The 25,887-nt window shown below is 38.6% G+C and overlaps 2 protein-coding genes across 2 annotated transcripts; both read left to right on the forward strand.

The window, feature by feature from the left end:
* Nucleotides 1–1,192: 1,192 nt before the first annotated feature.
* On the forward strand, nt 1,193–3,240 carry CBG08403 (the record flags this gene model as incomplete). Its single annotated transcript, XM_045236029.1, has 3 exons — nt 1,193–1,195; nt 2,993–3,134; nt 3,182–3,240. 3 exons carry the CDS (start codon nt 1,193–1,195, stop codon nt 3,238–3,240), a joined length of 204 nt encoding a protein of 67 aa, XP_045093757.1.
* Nucleotides 3,241–11,776: 8,536 nt separating this feature from the next.
* On the forward strand, nt 11,777–24,884 carry Cbr-pkg-1 (the record flags this gene model as incomplete). The annotated part of the gene is made up of 10 exons (XM_045236030.1): nt 11,777–11,839; nt 12,917–13,084; nt 13,293–13,528; nt 13,579–13,745; nt 14,485–14,581; nt 20,191–20,314; nt 22,118–22,225; nt 22,563–22,658; nt 23,017–24,111; nt 24,789–24,884. 10 exons carry the CDS (start codon nt 11,777–11,779, stop codon nt 24,882–24,884), a joined length of 2,250 nt encoding a protein of 749 aa, XP_045093756.1.
* Between the last annotated feature and the right edge of the window lie 1,003 nt (nt 24,885–25,887).

Raw genomic sequence — 25,887 nt, forward strand, 5'->3', positions numbered from 1 at the left:
GCTCACCTCTTCAAATATTTTTCAATACCTATCTAACAATTTTATTCTTTTCATAGCTTAGAAGTATTAGAATTATTTATATTTGCAAGCGGCCAATAGTTCTAGGATATCTCTTGTTAGTGTGCGGGGCTTATATTGGCATAGGACATGGGATTAGGAATGATGCTAATCCGACGGGTTTCTTGGAAAAAAATAAATTAGTTTTCGAAAGATTTAGACTTTCGCATTCAGAATTTTGTGCTGTGCTCAAATTACTTGAGTCAAGTATCACTCTTTCATCCTTTCATCGCCGTATTACCTATTTGTATCCAGACCGTCAACTTTGAGCTCAATTATCTCGGTTCCAGTTTGGGTGAAATTCGTTATTTTAGCATTAAATGCGGTATGCCGAAAAGCACTTTTCTAGGATTTTCAGAAAATTTTTCGTTTGACAAAAAAGTGCAATACCCAGGTTTATCATAAATCGAATTCTGAAAATCTAAAGTTTCTATTTTCGGCGGTCCAAGTTAGGCAACTTTCTTTGTGCATACCGTAATAGCTGAAAAAGAAGGGTCCACTGACTTTGAGCTCTATTATCTCGGTTGCTATGAGAGATATCAAAAAGTTGTCAACTGATAAATTACTCGTCATAATATCAGTAACATTTTAATAGTTGACAAGATTTTAATATCGCTCACAGTACCCGAGATAAATGGGCTCAAAGTTAGAAGACCCTTCTATTACAAATTGCCGGCTTTCCGTGTGCATATCTCTTTTTAGTGACACTTCTCAAAAAAGTTGTCAACTACAAAAATGAAGCTCTATTCTTGTTTTGTGTACTCCGGGAATTTCAGCTGGATTGGTGAGATTTGAAGCTTAATTTCCACTTAATTTCCATCCGGACTGCAATAACTGGAAGAACCTCAAAATTTCCATAGAGCGCATTTACTGACTTACTTTCCAGCTTCCAAGATTTTCCTAATCATTGATTTCTACGTCTCCTTCTTCTTCTCCTAAACCAAAGATAACATTTAATTTTGGTTCAGAGAATCTCTTCATCGTCCCTTCTCGTCGTAGACTACTAATCAGTTTGTCTCTGCGTCTCTCTCATCTCCCCACACTATCTCTAATTTTTCGTTCCTTATCCCTTCTTCGCCTTCTTCTTCTCAACTAATTTGCCTAGTCTCCTCGTTTTCTTCCTATTTTTTCCGCAATGGTTTGTTTCTCGAAGAAAAAGAAGAAGCTATGGGATGAGAGCAGATGAAGAAGCGCGAAGCTCCGCCCCTTTTTTGTGCTAATAGGAAGAAGAAGAAAGGGATTAGAGAAGGACTGGAGCACTTCTTTTTCTACGTATTCTTCTATGCAAATCCCGAAAAAAAAATTCTAGAAGAAGAAGAAGAATGGTAAAAAAAAGAGTTTGTTCTTCTTTTTTTTCGCCACCGAGTGAGAGGGGAGGGGCGCACCGGACCGAATCCAATTTCATTTTCTTTTTTTTTTTTGCGCACCACTCGACCTTTTTCCTTTTTCTTCTTTTTCCCATTTTCCCTTTTCTTAAATTGGAAGAATTCCGCCTTTTTTAGGTTTTTAGGAGAATCCGGAATTACGAATTCTGGAAAATTCGATTTTCAGAAATTATCCGTAGAGCGCATGTGGTGTACTGTGAAATTTTAAATTGCTTGATTTTGTCCAGAAAATCATGTAGATTCCCATAAAAATAGAGACAAATTCAAAAAAAAGTTAGTTGAGAAAAAAAGTTGTAAGTCATTAGGGACGAGCTGGAGTTTTCTAGTCCCCCGCCGCGCGGCCAGCATGCGAAAATTTCGTTTTTTTTTCAGGTTTTCAGTGTTTTTTTTCAGGTTTTCAGTGTTTTTTTTCAGGTTTTCTAGAGGTTTTCCGAGGTTTTTGTTAATTTTTCAGCTAGCATATTTCGAAAAAAACTTGAAAAAAAAACTTTTTAAAACCTATCTTTCAAGGTTTTTAAAAGTTTTTTTCAGGTTTTTCCAGTTTTTTTCGGAATATTCTAGGTGAAAAATTAACAAGAACTTTATTAAAACCCTTTAAAAAACCTTTAAAAAGCTGAAAATCAAGAAAAATTCAAATTTCGCCGGCTAGCCGCGCGGCGGGGGACTAGAAAACTCTAGCTCGTCCCTAATGGCTTACAGCGTTTTTTCTCAATTAAATTTTTTTTTTGAATTTTTATCTATTTTTATGCGAATCTACATGATTTTCTGCACAAAATCAAGCAATTTTAAATTTCACCCTACACCATATTCGCTCTATGAATAATTTTTGAAAATTTCGAATTTCGGAGAAAATGCGCTCTATAAATCACCTTGATCCCGCCCCATTTTCCATGCAAATGTCCAAAAATCTAAAAATGTCTAAATTTAGCTCTCTATCTCATTAATTTTCATGCACCGCAGAGCCTCGGCTCCAGAAGGCGTGAAAATCGTATTCAAGAAAAATAAATGAAAAGCTCATTGAAATTTCGCTTTGTCTTCTGCTTCCTGAAGCTCAATTTATTTATTGATCTCATCTTTTTTTTTTCCGTCTTTTCACCCCCTTCGTACAAGAAGCTCCTTCTTCTTCTTCTTCTTCTCATTTCACTCATTTTCCGTGTGAGCGAAAAAGAAAAAAAAAATGCAAAAACGGAGAAAAAAAAACCAAGATTAGTGTGTCTCTCCCTTTTTTGGCCTGAGGGCGGCGCACGCAACATTTTTCCCCAGCCGCTGACCCCTCTTCTCTAGTCCTCACTGGACAGATTATCACTTTTTTTGCATAAAGAAACTTTTTTTGTCGGGTTTCTTCTTTTTTTGTTTGCTGATGTCATATCCTTTTAGAAATCCTTGGAAATCAGCAAAAAACGTTTCTCTCGATCAATTTTTGTCAATTGTTCGTCAGTTGTAGCGCCCTATCTGCAATTTTTTCCTACCGTGTTTGCGTACCTGTTCGCTTACAAGTAGCGCGAATTCAAATTAATTAAATTTCACCTAATTTTTAAAATCAATTTCAGGTTCTATCATGTCTCCGGCCAGAAGAAGTTCCTCACTTCCGCGAAATCATCAAAAAATACAATTCGGGTGAGGCGAATGTAAAGATTTTCGCGCAGAAGCTCGTCGAACTTCTCGGTCCGACTCGAAAAAAGCGGCTTTCATGTGAGTCTTTTTCCACTTTTTTTTTGGACAATAAAATTTCCTTTCAGACCTCAAACATGTGTTGAGAGCCGACGACATTCGACAATTCGACGCCGCGATTCTATAGAAAAGCGGAAATTAGAAATTTCAAAAATTTTTTGATTTTTTTTTCTGTTTTTAGCTTTTTTAGCTCAAGCAGTAGAGCAGCTCAAAAGCCCATTATCTCTACTTTTTCCCTTTTTTTCAAATTTTTTCTCAATTTACCTCTCCAATTTTCTTTTAATTATCGTTCCTCCCTCCAAAAAAAACAATAAAACTCAAATTCTCTTTTTTCCAGACCCAAAATCTTCGGAACCCCACCGCCATAGAAGCCAGCAGTTCCACCAGACACCCAAACCTCAAAAAGCACCCGAAAACGAAGCGAAAAATGAGCTCGACGAGCCGTCCGTCGAGTGGCAACAGTGCCGCTGGTGGCGGTGGAAGCGGTGCCGGAAGTGGCGGCGGCGGAGGTGGCATTCGTGGATTCTTCTCGAAACTTCGGAAGCCTTCGGATCAGGTCAACGGATCTCAGCAGGTTGGTAGTACAAAGGTACGCATTTTTGAAGAAATTTTTGACTGGCAAGGTGTGGCTCATTTGGGTATTTGTAGCTTTTTTACGGCTTAGAAATATACAAAAAAAGTCAGATTGGTCTGCTAATTATTTAGCAGACCAATGTTTCTAGTTATTATGCAAATCAGAAACATTAGCAGGCCTACGAGACGCAGAGAAAAATAATGTTTCGCGCGTCTAAAACATTAGCAGACCTCTTTTCTCTGTGTCTCGTTGATCTGCTAATGTTTTGGGTGTGCCAAATAATTATCAGACCAACGAGACGCAGAGAAAAGTGGTCTGCTAATGTTTTGGTGTGCGCAATAATTAGCAGGCCAATGCCTCTTAGGCCTGCTAAATATTCTTTTCTCTGCGTCTCATTGGTCTGCTAATGTTTTTGACGTGCAAAATAATTAGCAGGCCTACGAGACGCAAAGAAAAGTAGTCTGCTAATTATTTAGCAGACCAATCAGAGTTTTTACAATGCCTTCCGGATGATTTTCGAGATCAATACCCCATATTTTTCTCATTAAATTCCTCTTCTTCTTGCAAACTACTGAGCCAACTGTCTCATGTCCCTCCCCCACCAACTGGGTGATCACATCATGTCAAAGTGTCATGTTCATTTCATTTCTTTTTTCTTTCTCTCCCTGGGGCCATCATCAACACAAAAATATTTGTGGATTTTTTTTTCTGTTGACCTCAAATCTAGAAGCAGTATTCCATGATGTATCAGCAGGTTCCAAAAGTCTATGTGAGTTTTTTTCGAATTTTTGAGGTTTCAATGAAAAGATTTACCTGAAAAATAGATTCCACGTGGCATTGGACTTTGGAAAGCGCCTTTAAAACTACAGTACTATGATTCCCAAATTTCCTATGGTTTTTTTTTCAATTTCTCGCATCACTGCCGATTTTGAATTCAAAAAAACCTTTTTTTTCAATTTATTTTTTTTTGCAAAAAATAATGAAATCAACCGAACACAAAAGGGTCTCAATTTTCTGTCTCTCTCGCTCTCTCTGCTAATAGGATTTTCTTCAATTTTCCCTCTCATTTTCAGCCGTTTTTTCCGCATTTGCAGAGCTAGATTTTTTGTTCCACCCCAAAAAAACGAATAGATTAAAAGAGGCCGATAACAGTTAGGTTTCGCCTCGTTTTCAATGTTTTTTTTGCTGTTCAAATGCTATTATAGAGATAAGGTGCTCCATTTTTCTGGCTCTTTTTTGGTTTTTCGAACTCTATTCTTCCATTTTTATTTCGAAAAATGGGTCTGCTATTGTTTTTGGCGCGCGAGAACATTAGCAAACCAACGAGACGCTGAGAAAAACACGCCAAAAGCATTAGCAGACCCACTTTTCTCTGCGTCTCGTGGGTCTGCTAATGTTTTTAACATGCAAAATAATTAGCAGACCACTTTTCTCTGCGTCTCGTTGGTCTGCTAATTATTTAGCGCGTTTTTAGCTCTAAAGCGGTGTTTTTTTCAAATTTTTTCAGCTAAGTAATGTCTTAAAATGCCTCATTTTCTTTACTCATTCAAATCAAAATTTTAATTTTAGGCCCCGTCCCTTTCTCCTTTCTCTTCCAAAGTTTCGAAAATCACCTGACCTACCTCTGTGTTTTGTTTTTTATTTAATAGTGTCACTTTTTATTTTCTGTGTCAATAAAGAAAAAATGAGAAAGTGGATGGAAAACAGTGCCCAACTTTCATTACGCCCCCTTTTCTACTGATTTTTTACTGAAATTTCCCTGACTTTTAGGTTTTGAGCTGGAGAAAAATTGAATTCTCGATCTTTTGATTATTTTTATTTCTTTTCTCGTCGCCTAGATTTTTCTAGGAAAATTTGATTTCCTAGACAAAGTGGTTGTGAAAAAATAAGATTAAAAATAAAAGGTTTTGGGAGAATTTTATTTTTTGAGAAATTTGGAAATTTTGAAGATTCGAAAATTCTAAAACCTCGATTTTTTTAAATTGAAAAACAAATATTTTATATCCGGATTTTCAAAAATTCCAAGTTTTTCGAATTTTTAGAAATTCCTATTTTTTCGAATTTTCCGAAAATTCGGAGCTTTTCCGAATTTTCGAATATTCCGATTTTTCGGAATTTTAACAATTTCAATTTTTTCAGTTTTCCGAAAAATCCGATTTTTTCGAATTTTCTGAAGTTCTAATTTTTCAGAATTCACAGAAATTTCAATTTTTCAAAATTTCCAAAAAATCTTAATTTTTCCGAATTTTCTGAAATTCCAACTTTTTCGAATTAGCTGAAAATAGGGATTTTTGGAAATTCGAAAAATCGAAAAATTCTATTTTTTTTTAATTTTAAAAAAGTCCATTTTAGGCGGATTTTCAAAACGCTAGACAAATTTGAATTTTCCATTTTTAAAATTTGAATTTTCCATTTTTTCGATTTTCCATTTCCAGCTGAAAGTTTCCAGCTGAAAATTTCCAGTCTGCTGACTAATTTTCAGAATCCCTTCGCCGAAAAAAAAAATTCAGCTCTACCTTCTGAATTTGTGTTTTCCTTCCGTGTTTTTTCCCCACAATCCAACCCAATTTTCCTCATTTCCTTGTTTTTGTCTTCTACTTACTCTTAATTTTCACATGCCTGGTTGGATCTTCTCAAAAAAAAAAGCAATTAAGCCAAAAAAATGGCTCCGCCCCCTCAATTTTTCATATGAACACAAATAGGTTTTTTTGTTGCTTTAGGCTCTCTAGGGCTCTCTCAAGGTCCCACACTATTTTTTCGAAGAAAAGAAAATTGGGGAAAATTGAACGGTCATAACAAGAAAAGAGAGAGAGAGTTCGTTGAACACATTTTTTCCTTCAATTTTCGCAGAATTCGTTATCTAGATGTCCTTGTGGATGTGTTCTTCTTTAAAAGTTTCTTTAAAAGAGCGTCTGGAATTTGGAAATGTTCATTTTAGAAATCAAAAAAATCAGATCGGTGACCTGGTGATTGATCGGCTGGAAGTTCTGAATGGTCTAGCAGTTCAGAAGGTCTAGAAGGTTCAAAAGATTATACAGTACTTTCTCTAATAGGAGCCCACCCAAGCCGTCAACTTTGAGCTCAATTATCTAGCTTTCTGTGGGAGATATACAAATTTTGTCAACTGACATATCTGTTGACAAAATTTTGATATCTCTTACAGGAATCGAGAGCTTCTATTAGAGGGAATACGGAATACGGTACTTAATCTTTTTGAATCTTCTTGAAATTTTCTCTTCAATTCTATTTCCAGAAACTAGGCTTTTTCTCACTTGTTGTCATCCAGTAAACAAGATTTTACGATCCCCCTTTTAGAGCCTTCTTTTTCTCTCATCCATATCAGATGGCAAAAATTCAGGAATTCAGATTCAGAAGCACCCCTCCCTCCCACGTCTTCTTGTTTTCATGTTATTCTGAAAAACCGAATTGTGTTCTTTTCTTCTTATTTCTCGCCTAGGAATTCAGGAAAAGAAGAAGGAGCATTTTTTGAAAAGGCACCTGTCAGCGGCTCACTTGATTTCCTGGCCAAGCTTTTGTGTTCCAATTTGCTTCAATTTTTGCGATTTCCTGGTGACATCAGAAAAGAAAAGTGGGCAGAGCTTGGAGGTTTGAGGATCTGAACGGATCTAGGTCAGCGAGATCTTTAGGTTTCGATGATTTTTAGATACCTCATCTTGGATTCTCAGATTTTCAGATCCTGAGATTCTTAAAAAATTCTTGGACCCCCAACTTCAAGTCTCCTGATTTCTAGATTCTCGATTTCCAGAATGTCCAGGCTTTCAGTTTCCTGATTTTCAGATTTCTCTTCATGGATTTTCAGATTTTTAGAATACTTGAATTTTCGGATTCCCAGATTCTTACTTACCGTAATTCTTCTGATAGAAGCCCACCCTGGCCGTCAAACCTGATCTCAATTATCTAGGTTCTTATCAGATACATCAAAATTCTTTCAACTGATAAAATGTTGCTGATATCATGATAAACATTTTATCAGTTGACAATTTTTTGCTACCTTTCACAGGAGCCGAGATAATTGAGTTCAAAGTTGAAGGTCCTGGTAGGCTTCTGTCAGAGAAAATAGGGTAGATTTAAAAGATTCTTGGATTTCTTAATTTCTTAATTCTAGTGACTGAGCTCTTCCGGATCCCTAGATTCCACTCTTTTCAGATTTTCCAGCACAGATTTTGAGCATAATCCTTCTAGAATCCTGTCAATTAAAACTTCTTAATTCATTTTTTGTGTCCCAGTCGTCACACAGGCCACCATATGTTACTTACAGTCGTCGTTTGACCTCTTCACATCACAGTCTTCTTTTCATATCATTTTCTTCTTCTCCTTCTGCAAGTAGTTGTAGTTGGTTACCCAATTCATTTTTCTTCTTTTCTTCCTTGTCAATTTTTCAATACATATATTTTTATATATATTTCTTTTCCGATTCTTGTTTACTATAAGAAGAGGAGAAAAGTATTTGGTTCAAAAAGATCCAGAGACATGTGCTGGAAATTTAATCCGCTCAAGGCATTGCGCATCGTTGAGGTAAGACTTTTTGAAAAGGTTACTGTAACTTCCTTTTTCTGAATCTGCAGTATCCTAGTTTTGTATAAATTTGGACTTTAAATTGTAAGAACTCATTTTAGAGTTCTGCAAATTGAATTTATTTTTCGTACTGTAAACGCTCTAATAGAAGCCGCTCCGAATCGTCAACTTTGAGCCGTTATATCTCGGTTCATTTAAAAGATATAAAAAATTTGTCAACTGATAAAGTGTTTTCCATAATATCAGAAATATTTTATCAGTTGACAGATTTTCCATATCTCTCATAGAAATCCAGATAATTGGGCTCAAAGTTGAGGCTATGGGTAGGCTTCTTTCAAAGGGAATACGGTAAATTTGGAATTTGGATTTCACGCCTCTACTATAGATTTCTGCAGTTTGGATACTTCTTGATGTTCTCTAAATATCTAAATTTTCAACAAAAAACTGTCTCAAAAGACGTTTCTAAATAAAATTGATAAACCAAAAAATTGTTACAACGGGGACAGTTTCTTTTTTGACATTGATTTGTCTTGAACGGTCTAAAGACCTTTGATTTATTGTCGGCAGATTATTGTGGGCAATAGTAGAGGCTTTACATGAATTTCTGCTTTTTGGCGGATTTTTGAATTTTCCAGATTTTGGAATCGTCTAGATTTAGGCTAAATAAAGGAATTCTGAATGCTTTAAAATCATTCTGGAGGATTCTGGGATATTCTGAAGGCTTTGGTAGCTTACTTGAGCTCCCAGATTCGTGGAATCATGCACTCCAGGCTCGCTGATTCCCAAACTTTTGGATCACCGTAAAACCTGTAATAGAAGGACCCCCAAACTTTGATCAAAATTATCTCAGTTCCCGTGCAAAATATCAAAAATTTGTCAACTGATAAAATGTTTGCGATATTATGATAAAATTTTATCAGTTGACAACTTTTTGATATCTTCGACAGGAATCTAGATGATTGAGCTCAAAGTTTACGGTTTGGGAGCCCTTTTATTACAGGTTTACGGTAAATGCCAAGTTTAAATTTGGATTCTCCTTCATCTTTCGACCCCTGGAATGGCTTCAGTTCAATATAAACCTTCCCCTCCTGGACCAAACAGCGTCCCTTGCTCATTAGGTTTCCTCAAGCCCATCGTAAATTATCCAGATTTCTTCTCATTTTGAAATCCAATCCCTTCCATAAAATAGGTTTAGCTAGGAATATTGTTGTTTTCAGTCAACCCCTCTCCCCCTGGCAGTAAAAAAGCCTCGGAGACCTTCCTTGCTAAAATGTCCGAGATTCTTCTTTCTGCCTAATTAGCGTTAGAGTAGTCACACTCAGGAGATCTGTAATATTTACATACTTGATCAACCTCCTCTTTTTTAACAAAAAATGGATGGAGTGACAGCGCGAAAAAAGAAGAAGCTTCTTCCCGAGAGCACGACGACGGCTCTCGTTTAGCCCTAGGGAGAGGTTGATTTTGTGTGCAAAAAAAATGAAGGAATGAGCAATGGACTGCGACAAGAGGAATAAAGAGGAGAAGAGGAAGAAGAAGACAATAGAGGGGTCAAACATCGAGAAATTGAGAAAATTGGTTGAAATTTATATGGAGAACCTCTTTTTTCTTGTCATGGAGTGTTCAATGGTTCTTTGAATTACATAGCAGAGCCTGAAAGCCTAAAAAGCCTAAAAAGCTTAGAAAGCCAAGTCATCACGATCTTGAAGCTGGAAATAAGGGAACTGGCTAGCAAAGTATGAATGCCTAACATGCCTATATAGTTTAGAAAGCCATGTCTTCACTATCTGGAAACTGGAAATGAGAACCACGCATTGAAGTTTGCCTGTTAAGGATATGAAATCACAGGACACAGTCTGACAACCTGAACTCCTCAGAAATCACCTACGGAATTTCTGAAAATCGCTGGCGGGAGACAAGGAGCTCTAGAAGCTCTGATTGTTGCTCCCTGTCGTCAGCTGGATCGGGTCCAGTAGATCCCAAATGGTTCCAAACATCGAAATCGATGTTCCCAAGATTCTGAGGATCTTACGGGTTCACCTAAGAAGACCTGAACCTCAGAAACCATTGATGGAACTCCGGAAAATCAGGATCAGGCTCTAAAGACTGGATTTGAAGAATTTTGAATTTCCTGATAAAATTTCTTATTAGGGTTCTCGATCTTCCACTAGATCAGATCCAGTGGATCCCAAACGGTTCAAAGCTTTAAAATTGATTTTTTGAAAGTCGTCTAGAAGATCTTTCTGGTTCCGTATTCTTGAAATGATCCTAATAATCTTGGTCCTAGATTTAAGAACCACCCTGAAAGAAGGGTTGAGATCTTCCTGATTTCGGGTTCCTAGAAGGATCCAGACCATCTGCCCCAGATGATCTAGGGGACTACCCTAAAAGAGATCTCTGAAAACAAATCACAAAACGTGCATTTGTTTGTCTTGGACCTAAACTAGGAGCTCCACTTCTCTCCACGGATGGGAAATCTAATCAGTAATATTTGTTATTCCGTTTCCACCTGTTCATTTTTCAATTTTCCCTTCAATTTGGAAATTCCAATTGTGCTGAGAATCAAGTCAGAAGGGACCTAAGAATATTGGGTCGAGATACTATCAAATTGTCCTCATCAAAAAGAAAAAAAAGAAGAAATTAAGCTTCCTTCTCGCTATCTATTTCGGTGCACCCCACACACGAAAAACTCAACAAACTACACTCAATTCGGTGATGTGTGACATGTGATGGAAGACAGAATTCACGTGATTCTTGTAATCAGTTCGTCGGGAAAGGTTGAAAAACTGATCTTGTCTGATTTGGAAGGATCTAGGTCTCCGACTTCTGGAGCTATTCTTCTTATGAGCTAGCCTATAGACTTCAAGAATGGGGAGAGAATTCCTTGATCTTTTGGCTCCTCGAGTCTGCCTAGACCCCAGACTATTCAAAAAAGAAGAACATTGAAAACAATGTTACTTTCCAAGACACTTCTTCACTGACCGCCATCCTCTATATGATGGCAAAAAACCCGCGTGATTTGTCTGTCTCTCCACACAGTACATCCGAAAGAAAAAAACAGAGACTGCTTCTCTGCGTCTCTCCAATCCATTTATCTCTCTCTCGGCACAACACAAATGTTTGTGTGAGTGATGAGGCGCGATTCTGCGGCACAGATGAGAGAGAGACAGAGAGAGCAGCGAAGCGCAGACAGCGAGAAAGGAGCACACAATTTTTGCAGAAAGCCAGCGGACCATTGAAGCTCTTTCTGTTTGTGTATGCGCCACGTTTTTTGCTCTCTTCTTTTTTCCGCCTTTCCCTACAAGAGAATATATAGCAAGCACAACTCAAAAAGTCCTCTTTTCCCTTCTTCTTCTTCTTCTTCTCCATCAATTAACTGTTGAGAAAAAAAAAGAAGAAGAAGAAGGGCGAGAAGTGGGCGGAGTCAGTTTTCCTGTGCGTTGCAACACACACTCTCTTTGGTCACATAGACACACAGACTAACACATTTTTCTTCACTTTTCCGCTAAAACTGTATATTCTGAATAGTTCGCTCAGAGCTCGTTCTCGTCTGGGTATGTACGGATCCAGTCGACACCATCTTGACTCGTTCTCGTCGAATGATGGTAACGCGTTTCTGGTGAGTTCTCCTTGTGTGTGTGTGACGTGGCGTTGAGAAGGAATAGAAAACAAAACGAATTAGGGGGTCCCTGGGAAGAGAAAAAAAACATCAAAAGGAACGAATTTTCGACTGGGTCTGACAAAACAACATGTTTTTGATGAGATGGGTCGAGTTGTTCCGCTTTTTGTGGAATTGCAGAGCAATGAAAAAGTGAATTTCTAAATGAAGCTCGGGAGCTCAAGGGACAGAATTCAAAAGATTTTCCAATTCCGGAATTTTGAGCTGCTTCCAATAATCTGAACCATCCGATTTCTGAACAGGTGGCTTTTCGGGATCATCAGAAATAATCGCTAACTTGGTCAGATCTTAGAAGCTAGCTCGGCTAGACCTTAGTAGCTAGCTTGATCATATCTTAGTAGCTGTTGGTCAGATCTGAATAGCTAGCTGTTGGTCAGATCTGAATAGCTAGCTCTCCATGCCTAGTTTCTGGAGCTTATTTTGAACTGTTTCTGACTTTATGGTCCTGTCGATCTTGCTCAACTTTCCATCTGATTGAAAGCTTCAAAACTCTAGAAGACCGATCTTATGACGAATGTTCAGTCTCTTCTTCTTCTCCTTCTTCTTTGTTCTCTTCCGCCGCTCAATCAAATCAAAAAGTTGGCGAAACTTCTCTTCTCCCGTCTCGAAAAGAATAACTTTCTGGTTTTTGATCGGGGTCGTTGGGAACGAAAAAGTATGTCCCGTTGCCTTTCTATATTTCTTATCAATACACACACTCTCCTTGAAATTGACACAAAAAGAGGAGTCACTTTTCGAACTGTCTTAGATCGGAGAACAGAATGTTTGATGATGTTTCTTTGAAGAAGAAGAAGAAGAAAAAGAAACTGTAGTTAATAAAAATCGAAAAGAACGAAATGTGATAAGAAAGGACGACGAAATGGGATTCCCTATGGGGGTTTTATTGCCTTTAAAGGTTCACATATTGGTGTACTTTGAGTGGAAAAGAGAGCCAGCCAAGCCAATTTCCGATTACCAGGAAATCATTTCCCGGATAAAAGGACCCGATTCCCCCAATCTCATATTACGAATTTCCAGGTGCAAGTCGGCTCGCGAACGTTCGAAGCTCACGAGCTCCAGAAGCTGATTCCACAACTCGAGGAGGCGATATCAAGGAAAGATGCGCAGCTTCGACAGCAGCAATCCATCGTCGAGGGACACATCAAACGGATTTCGGAGTTAGAAGGAGAGGTCACCACACTTCAGGTAGGAAGGGTCCTCTAACTTTGAGCCTATATATCTCGGTTACTGTAAAAGATATCAGACATATTTCAACTGATAAAATGTCACTGATGTTACGATGAACAATTTATCAGTTGACAAATTTTTTGTATCTTTGACAGGAATCGAGATAATTGAGCTCAAAGTGACGGTATCTAAAAATTCATGGTTTGGACAAAATGTCGTTTTTCAGAGAGAATGCGACAAGCTTCGCTCCGTTCTCGAGCAGAAAGCCCAGTCGGCAGCTAGTCCCGGACAACCGCCATCACCATCGCCACGCACCGATCAACTTGGCAATGATCTGCAGCAGAAGGCCGTGTTCCCAGCCGACGGTACTCAACAGCGTGCCAAGAAGATCGCCGTGTCCGCGGAGCCGACGAATTTTGAGAATAAGCCAGCCACACTGCAACACTACAATAAAACTGTTGCGTAAGTTTTCTTTTGTACCTGAAACTGACAAAACCCTCTGAAAATTTCAGCGCCAAGCAGATGATACGCGATGCCGTCCAGAAGAACGACTTCTTGAAGCAATTGGCTAAGGAGCAGATCATTGAGCTCGTCAATTGCATGTACGAGATGCGTGCTCGCGCCGGGCAATGGGTGATTCAAGAGGGAGAGCCGGGGGATCGTCTTTTCGTTGTTGCTGGTAAGCGGTTTGGATTTTTGAGCGATTTTCGAGCTATTTTTCGAGCGATTTTCGAGCTATTTTTCGAGCGATTTTAAGCGATTTTCGAAGCGCGTTTTTCGTAAAATTTCGAACCAAAACTAAAAACACTACAGAAACTACAGAATCTAGCATTTAAAAATATGCCAAAAATAGTCCAAAACTGCTAATGGAAGCCCCCCCCCCCTCGATTCCTGTGAAAGATATAAAAATTTTGTCAACTGATAAATTGCTTATTTTGATATCAGGAACATTTTATCAGTTGACAGAATGTTGATATCTCTTACGGGAATCGAGATAATTGAGCTCAAAGTTTACTGTATTTCCTCTAATAGAAGCCCACTCAACACGTCCACTTTGAGCTCAATTATCTCAGTTCCTGTAAAGGATATCAAAAACCTGTTAATTGATAAAATGTTCTTCATGATATTACCTATATTTTATCAGTTGATACATGTTTGATATCATTAACAGGAGACGAGATAACTGAGCTGCAAAATGATGGTTTACGTAGGCTTCTATTAGAGAGAATACTGTACCAAAGATGTCAAAATTATCCCGAAGCTCGGTCAGTTTTTTCTTCTTTTGACTAAAAAGGGTCGAATTTAGCAGCTAATTGAAATATATAGCTAAATTTATAGCTTATAAAAACAACATTTTTAGCTAGAAATATTTCAAATTCGCTTCAAAACATTTGAAAACCTAAAAAATCAATTTTCAGAGGGAGAGCTACAAGTGTCTCGCGAGGGAGCCACTCTGGGCAAGATGCGTGCTGGAACCGTGATGGGAGAGTTGGCCATCCTCTATAATTGTACAAGGTTAGTTTTCTTGAAGGATTTTCAGAATATTTTCAGATTTTCCGCTAACTTTTTGTGACTTTTCTTATAAATCTAAAAACAAAAATTACTTGTAGACTATGATAGTCTGGCTATGAGGAAGTTTGTCTTGACTCCTAGCACGGTAACCAGAAACAGTCAAAATGAAATTGATCAAATTATAGACATATCGGTGTCTCTTGAAGACACTTTTCTCCCATCTATCTTCAATTGAAATCAAAAAATAAGAAATTTAATTGAAAAAGAAACAGTTTCGAGAGAAAAATGTGGGTGTATGGTGATGATGATCAGATGGTATAGAAGAAGAGGTGATTTATTTGATATCACCTCTTCAATCTATCACTTTCTCCTCCTCCGAAAGATTTGATAAGATATCAAACACACCTAGTTTTCTACACTTTCACTTTGAATGTTTATTTTTAGCACCGATTTTTGAGAATTTTGGAGAGCTTGAGCCCCTCTAGTAGATAGAAGCCCACCCAAAGTGTCATCTTTGAGCTTAATTATCTCAATTCTTAGGCAAGATATCATAATGTTGTCTACTGATAAACTGTTACTGATATTAAGATAAACAATTTATCCGTTGGCAATTTTTTCATATCTTTACCCGGAATCGAGATGATTGAGCTCAAATGTGACGGTTTTAGAGCGTTCCTATTAAAGGAAGTACCGTAGCTTAACCTAGTTCATCTCAGTACAAAGAAGCTCTCCTTTTTTGAACCCCTTCTTTGCTTTTGATGTTTCCAGAATTTCTAATTTCATCCATTCAGTTCTCTACCTAGAGTCTAGGACCTGCAGATCCTTCTCTCTGCAGCATTACATAAGTTTCTATGTTATTGGAAATCTATTTCGAGCGCATCATCCGAACCAAATGCTTCGTCCAAATGCCAATATCTCTCAGTACCAGTGACCTTCATGTTATTGACTTATGATAGTTTGTCTGGAGAAACAGAGAGAACTTATAGTTGCTCCAGTACTTAAACTTATCCAAGTGATTTAGATTTTCCAGTTCGTGGAGCATCGTTAGTTAGCTATCTAGCCTGTTAGGTAGTTAACTAGTTAGTTAGATATCTAGCTCAGTTATCTAGACACCTAGCTGGTTATCTATCTATCTATCTAGTTAACTAGCTAGTTAGCTATCTAGTTATTTAGCTATTCAGCTTGTTAAGTAGCTAGTTAGCATGTTATCAGGTTAGCTCGTTAGCTCGTTAGCTAGCTAATTTAGCTAGTTAGCTTGTAATCTAGTTAGCTAGCTTATGGCCCTGCATCTTTTGCTCTGCTAGCTCTGGACCCCATTAAAATTAATAGGCGTATTTTTCCCCATTTCCTTACGTCACACACAAATTTCACAAAAAAACACATGATGGCAATTAACAAGCACACCCCCCCTCTCCTCCCCATAAATCGTCCGTGTTCTGTCTACTAGCTGTGTTAGATCTCTAAAAATTTGTGTCAAAATCATTTCTATCAAAATCAGTCGTCACCGATTTTGTATCATTTTTCGTTGCCCAATAAGAACCTGCTTCTGTTTCTGATGATGACCGTTCGATGTTTGCTTCTGTTTCTTTTTTTGTATACTTCTCACTTCTTTCATCCTGGCCATCAATCTAGAATTTTACCTCTTTTTGAGGTTTCTACAACAAAGAAAAGAGACTTCTTTTGCGTTCCTCTCCAAACACATTTTATCACTTTTTGTCCTCATTTAACGGTTTAGGGGGCTGCTGCAGTTTCTTTTGCTTCACTGGTCACTTTTTAAGGGTTTCAAGGGCGCCGACTGATTGTGGTCATGTGAAGAAGAAGACGACGACGGTGATAGTGCGTGTTGATTCTGATGATGATGTTTCTATTCGTGTTTTGATTCTTGTTTTACCTGGAAAGGTTCCTGTCAACTTTGTGCCAGTTTATCTCGGTTACTGTAGGAGATATCAACATTTTATTAACTGATAAAATGTTAGTGATATTATGATAAACAATTTATCAGTTGACAACTTTTTGATATGTGTTACTGGAACCGAGATAATTGAGCTCAAAGTTGGCGGTTTGGGTGCTCTTCTATTATACGTTTTACGGTATATTGATCTAGTGAGATTTCAATCACTTTTTTGGTCTTATCGGAGCATCACTGTGTTTCATTCTTTTTACAGTTTGATCTTATTGATCTTTTAGGCTTTTCAGGCTAGATACCGTATTCCCGAGAATAGGATTTTTGAGAATTTGAAAGTGCTTGAACCTTACAAAGCTTGGATTCATTTGCAGCTACCGTATTTCCTCTAATAGAAGCCTACGTAAACCACCATTTTGCAGCTCAGTTATCTCGTCTCCTGTTAATGATATCAAAAATGTATCAACTGATAAAATATAGGTGATATCATGAAGAACATTTTATCAGTTGACAGGTTTTTGATATCCTTTACAGGAACTGAGATAATTGAGCTCAAAGTGGACGAGTTGAGTGGGCTGCTATCAGAATAATTTCAGTAGCTTTAAATGAACCCAAGCTTGTAGGGTCCAAGCTCTTCGAAATTCTCAAAAATCCTGTTACAGGGAATACGGCATCTAACACAAACCTTGGTGATTGGGCCTATAACATTCTGATCAATTTCCAATCGATTTCTCGAACTTTCTGGTCTGCTATTCGAGGAAATACGGTATCTATGGAATTTCAAGGCTAAAAATAGTGCTCCGGAGCAACTTTGGGCTCTTTCCTAAATTCCAAACTTCTCTAGACCACCCAGTTTTTCCTAATCAAACTTTTTGAACGTCAAAAACCAATGCACCCAGAAATACCCAGAAACCGGTTTTTTGCTGCTCCCCGAGAGAGCAAAACTGTTTGAGCAAACTGTATGTTTGCATAATTACTCTCATCTATATGACCTATTTATAAATATCAGAAATAGAAAAGTTGAGAATGCCTATTGCCAATACAGTCTTTCTCTCGTTTCTTCCGGTTATCTTGGTTCACCATCTCTTCTTCTACTACGTTTTTTCAGTGTCAATGCCATCTGAATTTCTCTGCTGTCTCTTGGTTTTCCATACTCTCTCTCGCTATAGAATTTACGAATTTCTCGAAACCCAAAAAGTTCGTCCTTTGTTTGGGTTTTTTCTCATTCTCATATTCTTCTTGCCCAGCTACCTGACGGTCGTTTCGAGACTTTTAGATGACTAGTTTCCTACTCTTTTTGATTAAAGTATTTTAGAATTTTAGAGAATTTTCGTAGGATTTTCTAGAGGATAATCTGGAACGACTGAGATTTTGAAGGCGTATTTTTGAGAATTTATCATCGTATAGACGTTTTTAGAGCTTCTCGATTCTTATAACTCATTCTAGAATTCCTGGAACCTCCCATCATTTTTTATCTCAATTACCCCCAATTAAGTCAATTATCCCCTTGATCTCCCTGCACCTCTATTCTAGAACTTTGAAACTATCTCTTCTTCTTCTTCTTTTGTTTATGTTTTTCTCTATTTTCCTAGTTTCCATTTCCACCCCAGTCAGTCTTTAGTTGAAATTCAATTAAAGTCGGTGTCAGTTTTCCCTCGGTTTCCTGGAGCTCTCGTGATGAACCCGCCCACATTCCGGTTCCAGAAATGGAGGAGCTACGTGGCTTTTTGAAGACGTTCTTTTCAATTTTTAGAAGAAAGTTGAGATGGTCCAGGAAGCTGAGAAAAATTCGGTTCAGAAATTCAAACTTAAGATTCAGAATCAAAAAAAGGTTTTGGTTAGATACCGTATTTTCTTTAATAGACGCTCCCACCCAGACCATCAACATTGAGCTCAATTATCTCGATTCCTATGAAAGATATAAAAAACTTGTCAACGGATAAAATATTACTGATAATATGATAAATATTTTATCAGTCGGCGAATTTTCGATATCTCTCAAAGGAACCGATATAATTGAGCTCAAAGTTGACAGTTTGGATAGGCTTATGTTATAGAAAATATTGTATTTTGTTTGATCAAGTTTGAGCTCAATTATCTCGATTCCCATCTGAATTTTGTCAACTGATAAAATATAACTGATGATGTGATGAATATTTCATCAGTTGACAAAGTCTTGATATCTCTCATGCGTACAGTACCCCCTAGAGCTCTAGACCCTATGAGTCTTATGAGATCCTATCCTATGAGACCTAGATTTCCAGCCAAATTCAATGTCACTATTGTCTATTCAAAATAATCGCGCGGATGAACGAGTAAAAAAACGTGTAGAGAGTATCAAAACTTGTAGAGGCGCTGTAGAGACGCAGACATTTTCACTCGTTCACTCGCGCGATTATTTTGAATAGACAATAAAAGTTTTGAATCCGAAGACCTACAGTACCCCCCAGATCTATAGTCTCTCTTGTCTAGCAGCTATGACTAACCACCCCCCCCCCCCAACCCGGAAAAAAAAATAAAAGCGATATCAATTTTCTATAAATTCTTTTTCCCAATAAATTCCATCTTGTTCTTCTTCCCCATTCTCCCAATTAATGAAAAGTGTCTGCGTCTCCACATATTACACACGCTCTCGCTTTCCTTTGCAGTCAGTTCGCTTGCAGTAATTTGGTTGTTTTTGAGACAGACCCCCGCATTTTTGAAATTTTGTCATTCCTCCAGTCCTCCACCTCCTCTTAGCTTCTCCTCTTTTCATTCTACCATTTTTTTGCGCCTTTTCACTTAAAGGACTCTCTATTACTTGCTATTTTTCACCCTACAGTATCCTCTCATGCTCACTTGCTCCACGGCAACATGTCAAATCTCACCGCACTACCCGAAGTTTATCGAAAAGCTCCGCCGGCTCATTTGGGGTCACGAGCCGTCCACATCCTACGAATTCGATGAAATGGCACAGAAAGTTGCGCTGAAATCGCATCGACGCAATGTTCATGAGCACGAATATTTTGTGGAGGAGATTCATTATGATCCCACGAAACATCATCATATTATAAGGAAAAAACAGCCGGGGGTCGAGAAGACACACCATCATCATAGGGGTGGTGGATCCTCGTATTTTAAGAAAAGTCACAAAAAGTTAGTGGGAAAAAAAGTTTGAAGGCCTTTGAGCTCAATTATCTCAATTCCTTTAAAAGTTATCGAAATTTTTCAACTGATAAATTGCTTATCATACTATCACAAATATTTTATCAATTGCCAAAATCCTACTATCTCTTATAGGAAGCAAGATAATTGAGCTCAAAGTTTGATGTTCGAAAAATGTGAAAAATAGCTTTTTTCACATTTTTTGAACTTTAAACTTCGAGCTCGGTTATCTCGTTTCCTGTAAACGATACCAAAATTCTGTGAACTGATAAATTGTTTATCATATTATCACCTCTATTTTATCAGTTGACAAATTGTTGAAAAAAAACATTCGCAGGAATCCAGATAATTGAGCTCAAAGTTACCAGTTTAAAAATTAGCTCTGAAAATGTGCGTAAAAATTGCCCCAATTTGATGGTTTTCCAATTTTCAGCTTCAAATTTCCTCTGAAAATTACTCTGAAAATTTGGAATTTCGAATTTTAATAAACTTTTATCATTGCACATTTCCAGATTTTTTGATTTTTAGTTTCTTTTCCCTCTAATCTAACCCAGTTTTATTCCAGAACCGCTTCCGTTCAAGCTCTCACCGACGTCCAATTATGGGTTCTCGATCGATCGGTATTCCAAATGATCACTCAACGATTGGGGATGGAAAGACACTCGCAGATTATCAATTTCCTTTCAAAGGTGACTTTTGAGGAATTTTTTAAAGTTTTGAAAAACAGGAGACTACTGTAAAATCTATAAAAGAAAGGACCCTCTACCTTTGAGCCAATTTATCTCGGTTCCTGTTAAAGATAATAAAAAGTTTTCAACTGATAAAATGTTTATCATATTATCAGCAACATTTTATCAGTAGACTAATTTTTCATATCTTTTACAGTAACCGAGATAATGGAGCTCAACCATTTACGTCATATCAATTGCTAATCAAAAAGGAACTTTCAGCGGCGCGAGAAAAGATCAAAAACGCTTCGTTTGTTGCTGCTAATCTCTATAATTTGTGTTGATTTTCTGCGGCGCAGCGAAACGATAGCAGAAAAAAGAGAACCATTTCTTCCATAGGTTGGAAATGAAATTCACGTGAATTTGGGTGACGAATTGAGATGAAAAAGAAGAGGGAACGGGACTGTGTTGATTTTTTGATTCTTTTTGGAAAAAGTGACGAACGGAAGAAAATTGACTAGGTCTAAAGTCACGTAACTGGTCGAAATGACCTAGTTTTTGAGAGTTCTTTGAATCGATGTATAGGAAGCCTACTGTAGGATAGGATCCTGAAGAATCCTGAGAAATCCTGGAGGATCCTAAAGGGTCCTGAAGCATCCTGGAGGGTCCTGGAGAATCTTGGAGAGCCCTGGAGGCTTCTGGAGAATCCTAGTAAATTCTGGAGAATCTTGGAGGAACCTGGAGAAATCTGAAGTACTAGGAGATTCTGGAGAATCCTAGAGAATCATGGGGAATCTTAGAGCATCCTAGACGATCTTGGAACAACCGGGAGAGTTCTGGAGAATCCTGGAGGATCCTAGAGGATTCTAGAGGATCTTAGAGGGAGGATCCTAGACGCTTCTAGAGGCTCCTAGAGGCTCCTAGAGTCTCCCAGAGGGGTCTGAAGAATTCTGAACGATCCTGGAAGCCTCTAAAGGATCCTGAACAATCCTAGAGGATCATAGACGATCACAGAGGATTGTAGAGGATCCTAAAAATATCTGGAGGCTCCTGGAGAATCATAGAAGATTCTTAATAAACCTAAAAATTTGGATACTTTGATTCAAAGTAGGTATCCTACTGTAGGACGGTCCTAGAGAATCCGGGAAAACCCTGGAAGGTTCTAGAAGATTCTGGAGGCTCCTGAAGGATTTTGGAAGATCCTTGACGATCATAAAAGGTCCCTAGGATTCGTGAATCCTCAAAATAATGTTCTCCACGCTCTCAAAAAAAAACCAGAATCGATTTATTGCTCGATCAGAAGGCTCTCCGGAACTTGTCCAACACAATAGGCTGATTTTTGTCGCTCTCCGAAATTGGTCAAAACCTGACCATTTCCTGCTCTTTTTCTCTTTTCTTCCTCAATTCTTTTTCTCCGCATTTATCGAAGATCATGATTAATTTGTGCTGCTCATTCGTTGTGCTCTTCTCCCAGCAGCACAAAGAAATAAAGCGAGAAAATAATCCCGAAAGCTAACGAACGAAGCGCCGCCGCATCGTCTGTAGGCTCAATTACAGTAATCCTCTAGAGGTGGAGCAATATTTCGTCTCGTCACTTTTTGAGTCATTTTGGGTTGTTCCCCACCACCCGATGGCTCATCGTTTCATCGCTAAAAATGATGTCGTGGATTTTGTGAAGTCTCTATTTTTTGAAAAGTCTCTGATTGAGACCTCTAATTGGCTCTAATTAGGCCTAATTAACTATTCAAAAAGTTGAAAAAATGAAGCAAGTTTATGTGGTAATCAAAATATGGTTCTTATCACTCCTTACTGATAATTTTGCAGGTCTCAATCTTCGCCAACCTCACCGAGGATCGTATCTCAAAAATCGCCGATGTCATGGACCAGGACTACTACGATGGTGGGCACTATATCCTGAGACAAGGGGAGAAGGTAATTAGCTCGGGAAACTTAATTAGGGATAATTAGCAAAGAAGACTACAGTACCGGTGGATTTTCGGTCATTTTCAGGATCCTGGAGCTTGGCTGTCAAGTTTCGAAAGTTTTCTAATAAAAAAAAGGTCTCTAGCTCAATTTTGAAGCGAGTTACAGTCCTATCTGTTTTGAGGGCGCGTTCAGCCGGAGGTGATAAGTGGCGCTCGCGACAGTCACCTCCGTCTGAGCGCGTCCACAAAATGAAAAAGGACCGAAAATCAATAGGTTACTGTATCTTATTGATTAGTACTGCATATTCAAAAAAGAATAGTTATAATTCATGAGCAAGTTACAGGGTGACGCCTTCTTTGTGATCAATTCTGGGCAAGTCAAAGTGACGCAACAGATCGAAGGAGAGAAGGAAGCGCGGGAGATTAGAATTTTGAATCAGGTACATTTAAATATTTGAAAATCGTAAATGATTCTGAGCAATCCTGGAGAGCTCTGGAGGATCCTGGAAAATCCTGGATGGTCTTGGAGGATTCTGGAGAATCCTGGAGCGAGCACCCTGGAGACTTCTGAAGGATTCTGGAGAATTCTAGCCGATTCTGGAGGCTTCTGGAGGGTCTTGGATTCTTTTTTAGACTTCTGGAGACTTCTGGAGGTTTCATGAGACTTCTGGAGGATTCTAGAACTCTGGAGGATCCTAGACGTTCCTGGAAGCTTCTGGAGGATTCTGGATACTTCTAGATAGCCCTAGAGACCCCTAGAGGCTCTTTAAAAAAAACAATTAATCTATAATTTTCCAGGGAGACTTCTTCGGAGAGCGTGCCCTTCTTGGAGACGAAGTTCGAACGGCCAACATCATTGCTCAGGCGCCAGGCGTCGAGGTCCTTACCCTAGATCGTGAATCGTTCACCAAGCTCATCGGCGATCTAGATACCCTCCGGAAAGACTATGGAGACAAGGAACGTGTGGCGACGCTGGTCCGAGAGCCGCCAAGTCCTGTGAAGATTGTCGACGATTTTAGAGAGGAATTCGCGAATGTAACGCTGAAAAATGTGAAGCGACTGGCGACACTGGGAGTTGGAGGATTCGGAAGAGTCGAGTTGGTTTGTGTCAATGGGGATAAGTCCAAAACCTACGCCCTGAAGGCGTTGAAGAAGAAGCATATTGTGGATACCCGCCAGCAGGAGCATATCTTCGCAGAGAGGAATATTATGATGGAGACATCAACGGATTGGATTGTGAAGCTTTATAAGACGTTCCGTGATCAAAAGTTTGTCTATATGCTTCTTGAAGTTTGCCTTGGTGGAGAGCTCTGGACCACACTTCGTGACCGCGGACACTTTGATGATTATACCGCCCGTTTCTATGTGGCTTGTGTGTTGGAAGGTTTGGAATATCTGCACAGGAAGAATATTGTGTACAGAGACTTGAAGCCGGAGAACTGCCTCTTGGCTAACTCTGGATACTTGAAATTGGTTGACTTTGGATTCGCGAAGAAGCTGGCGTCGGGACGGAAGACGTGGACATTCTGTGGAACGCCAGAATACGTGTCACCGGAAATTATTCTGAACAAGGGACACGACCAGGCTGCTGACTACTGGGCACTTGGAATCTACATTTGTGAGCTGATGTTGGGACGGCCACCGTTCCAGGCTAGCGATCCTATGAAGACGTACACGTTGATTCTGAAGGGAGTCGACGCGTTAGAGATTCCGAATCGACGAATTGGAAAGACGGCGACGGCGTTGGTGAAGAAGTTGTGTAGAGACAATCCGGGAGAGCGATTGGGATCGGGATCCGGTGGTGTGAACGACATTCGGAAGCATCGGTGGTTCATGGGATTCGATTGGGAGGGATTGAGAACGAAGACGTTGAAGCCACCAATTCTGCCAAAGGTTTGTTTGTGTTCTGAAAATGATTTTTCTAGGCCACCAACTTTTTCGGCCTAAAATTGGCCTGAAGTGTTTTTAGGCCATTTCAACATGGTGGCCTAACTTTTGCAATTTGAGTTTTCTAGGTCACTATGGAAAGATGGGCTGGAAAGCACATCAGGGGTATAGCATTTCTATGTCATCTATGATGGTGGCCGAACTTTCCCAATATGAATTTTCCAGTCCACCAACTTTTTTGGCCTGAAAATAATGTAATATTCATCTGGTGTGTTTTCTAGGTCATGTTTACCTGGTGGCTTAGAAAACTCAGCTTGCCAAAGTTAGGCCACCATATTGAAGCACCCTAGAAAACACACCACTTGAATAGAAGACTATTTTAAGGTCTAAAAAGTTGGTGGTCTAGAAAAATCATCCTGAGAAAGTTAGGCCATCATGTTAATGGCCTAAAAAATACACCAACTGAATATCAGGCGATTTCTAGCCCATAAAAGTTAGTGGCCTAGAAAACTCAAATCTCAAAAGTTAGGCCACCATGCAAAAATGGCCTAGAAACCAGATCGGTTGAATATCAGATCAATTCAAGGCTAAAAAAGTTGGTGGCCTGAAAAATTAGGCTTGCAAAAGTTAGGCCAGCATGTTGAAATGACCTAGAAAACATAAAAATTTCAAAATTCTTCCAGGTGAACAATCCAGCGGACGTGACTAACTTTGACAACTACCCACCAGACAACGATGTTCCACCAGACGAGTTCTCCGGATGGGATGAGGGATTCTAATTCTCAAATTATCCTTATTTTTCGCTTTCCTTTCTCTTTCTCAAGAATTCCTCCATTTTCTAATATTCTCATCATCTAATTTGTATATACATGTAACGGTTAGACCCCCCTTCCACCCCTTTTTTACAGTTTTTCGGTTAGTGCCGCCCGTCTCGCCCTGTCCCTTTCTTCTTCTTCTCATCCCAATTTGCAAAATTGTCTATTGAACACTACAAACAACAAACAAGCAGCAAAAACCCTTTTCCCTCGAATTCCAGCCAAATCGACGAGATTATTGTGATTCGTCCGGTTCACAAAATTTTCTTTTTTTACGACTTTTTTTCCTAAATAATTTAGTTGAATTTTTAAAATTTTTTTCGTCTCAACTTTTCTTGGTCATCATCACTAAAAGTAATTTCAAATTTACCCCCCCCCCCCACAATCTCTCAATTATATATGTTTCCCTTTTTCGAATCTTCCAAAATAATGTTTTTTTTTAAAGATTTTTATCAGTTCTCACAAATAAAAGACTTTGAAAAACATAAAACATTGGCGATCATAAAAAACTGAACAGGATTTTAAAAATCAAATTTAGGCCACAAATCTTGATAAAAACTAGCAAATGAATCTGAGAAAATTACCGTAAACACTCTAATAGAACGCCACTTGGACCGTTCACTTTGAGCCTATATATCTCACTTTTTTTGAAAGACATCAAAAAGTTGTAAACTGATAAAATGTTTATCATGATATCACCAAAATTGTATTAGTTGACAACTTTTTGATATCTTTCACAGGAACCGAGATAATTGGGCTCATAGTTGACGCGGGGCTTAGCACACCTGGACCCTCCTTCCCGTGGGAAACTCCGCCCCCTTTTCAAACGTTTTAGGTATTGTTATCTACATTTTCGAATTTTTTTCAACTTTTTAGAATCGTCTCCAACATCATCTTTTACTCACTCTCTCCTTGATTTCTCAAAATCCACCTCATCTACTCGTTTCTAAAAACTATCCCTGAAAAT

The sequence above is a fragment of the Caenorhabditis briggsae genome, assembly GCF_000004555.2.
Source record: "Caenorhabditis briggsae complete genome, chrIV, whole genome shotgun sequence".
NCBI classification, from domain to species: Eukaryota; Metazoa; Nematoda; class Chromadorea; order Rhabditida; family Rhabditidae; genus Caenorhabditis; species Caenorhabditis briggsae.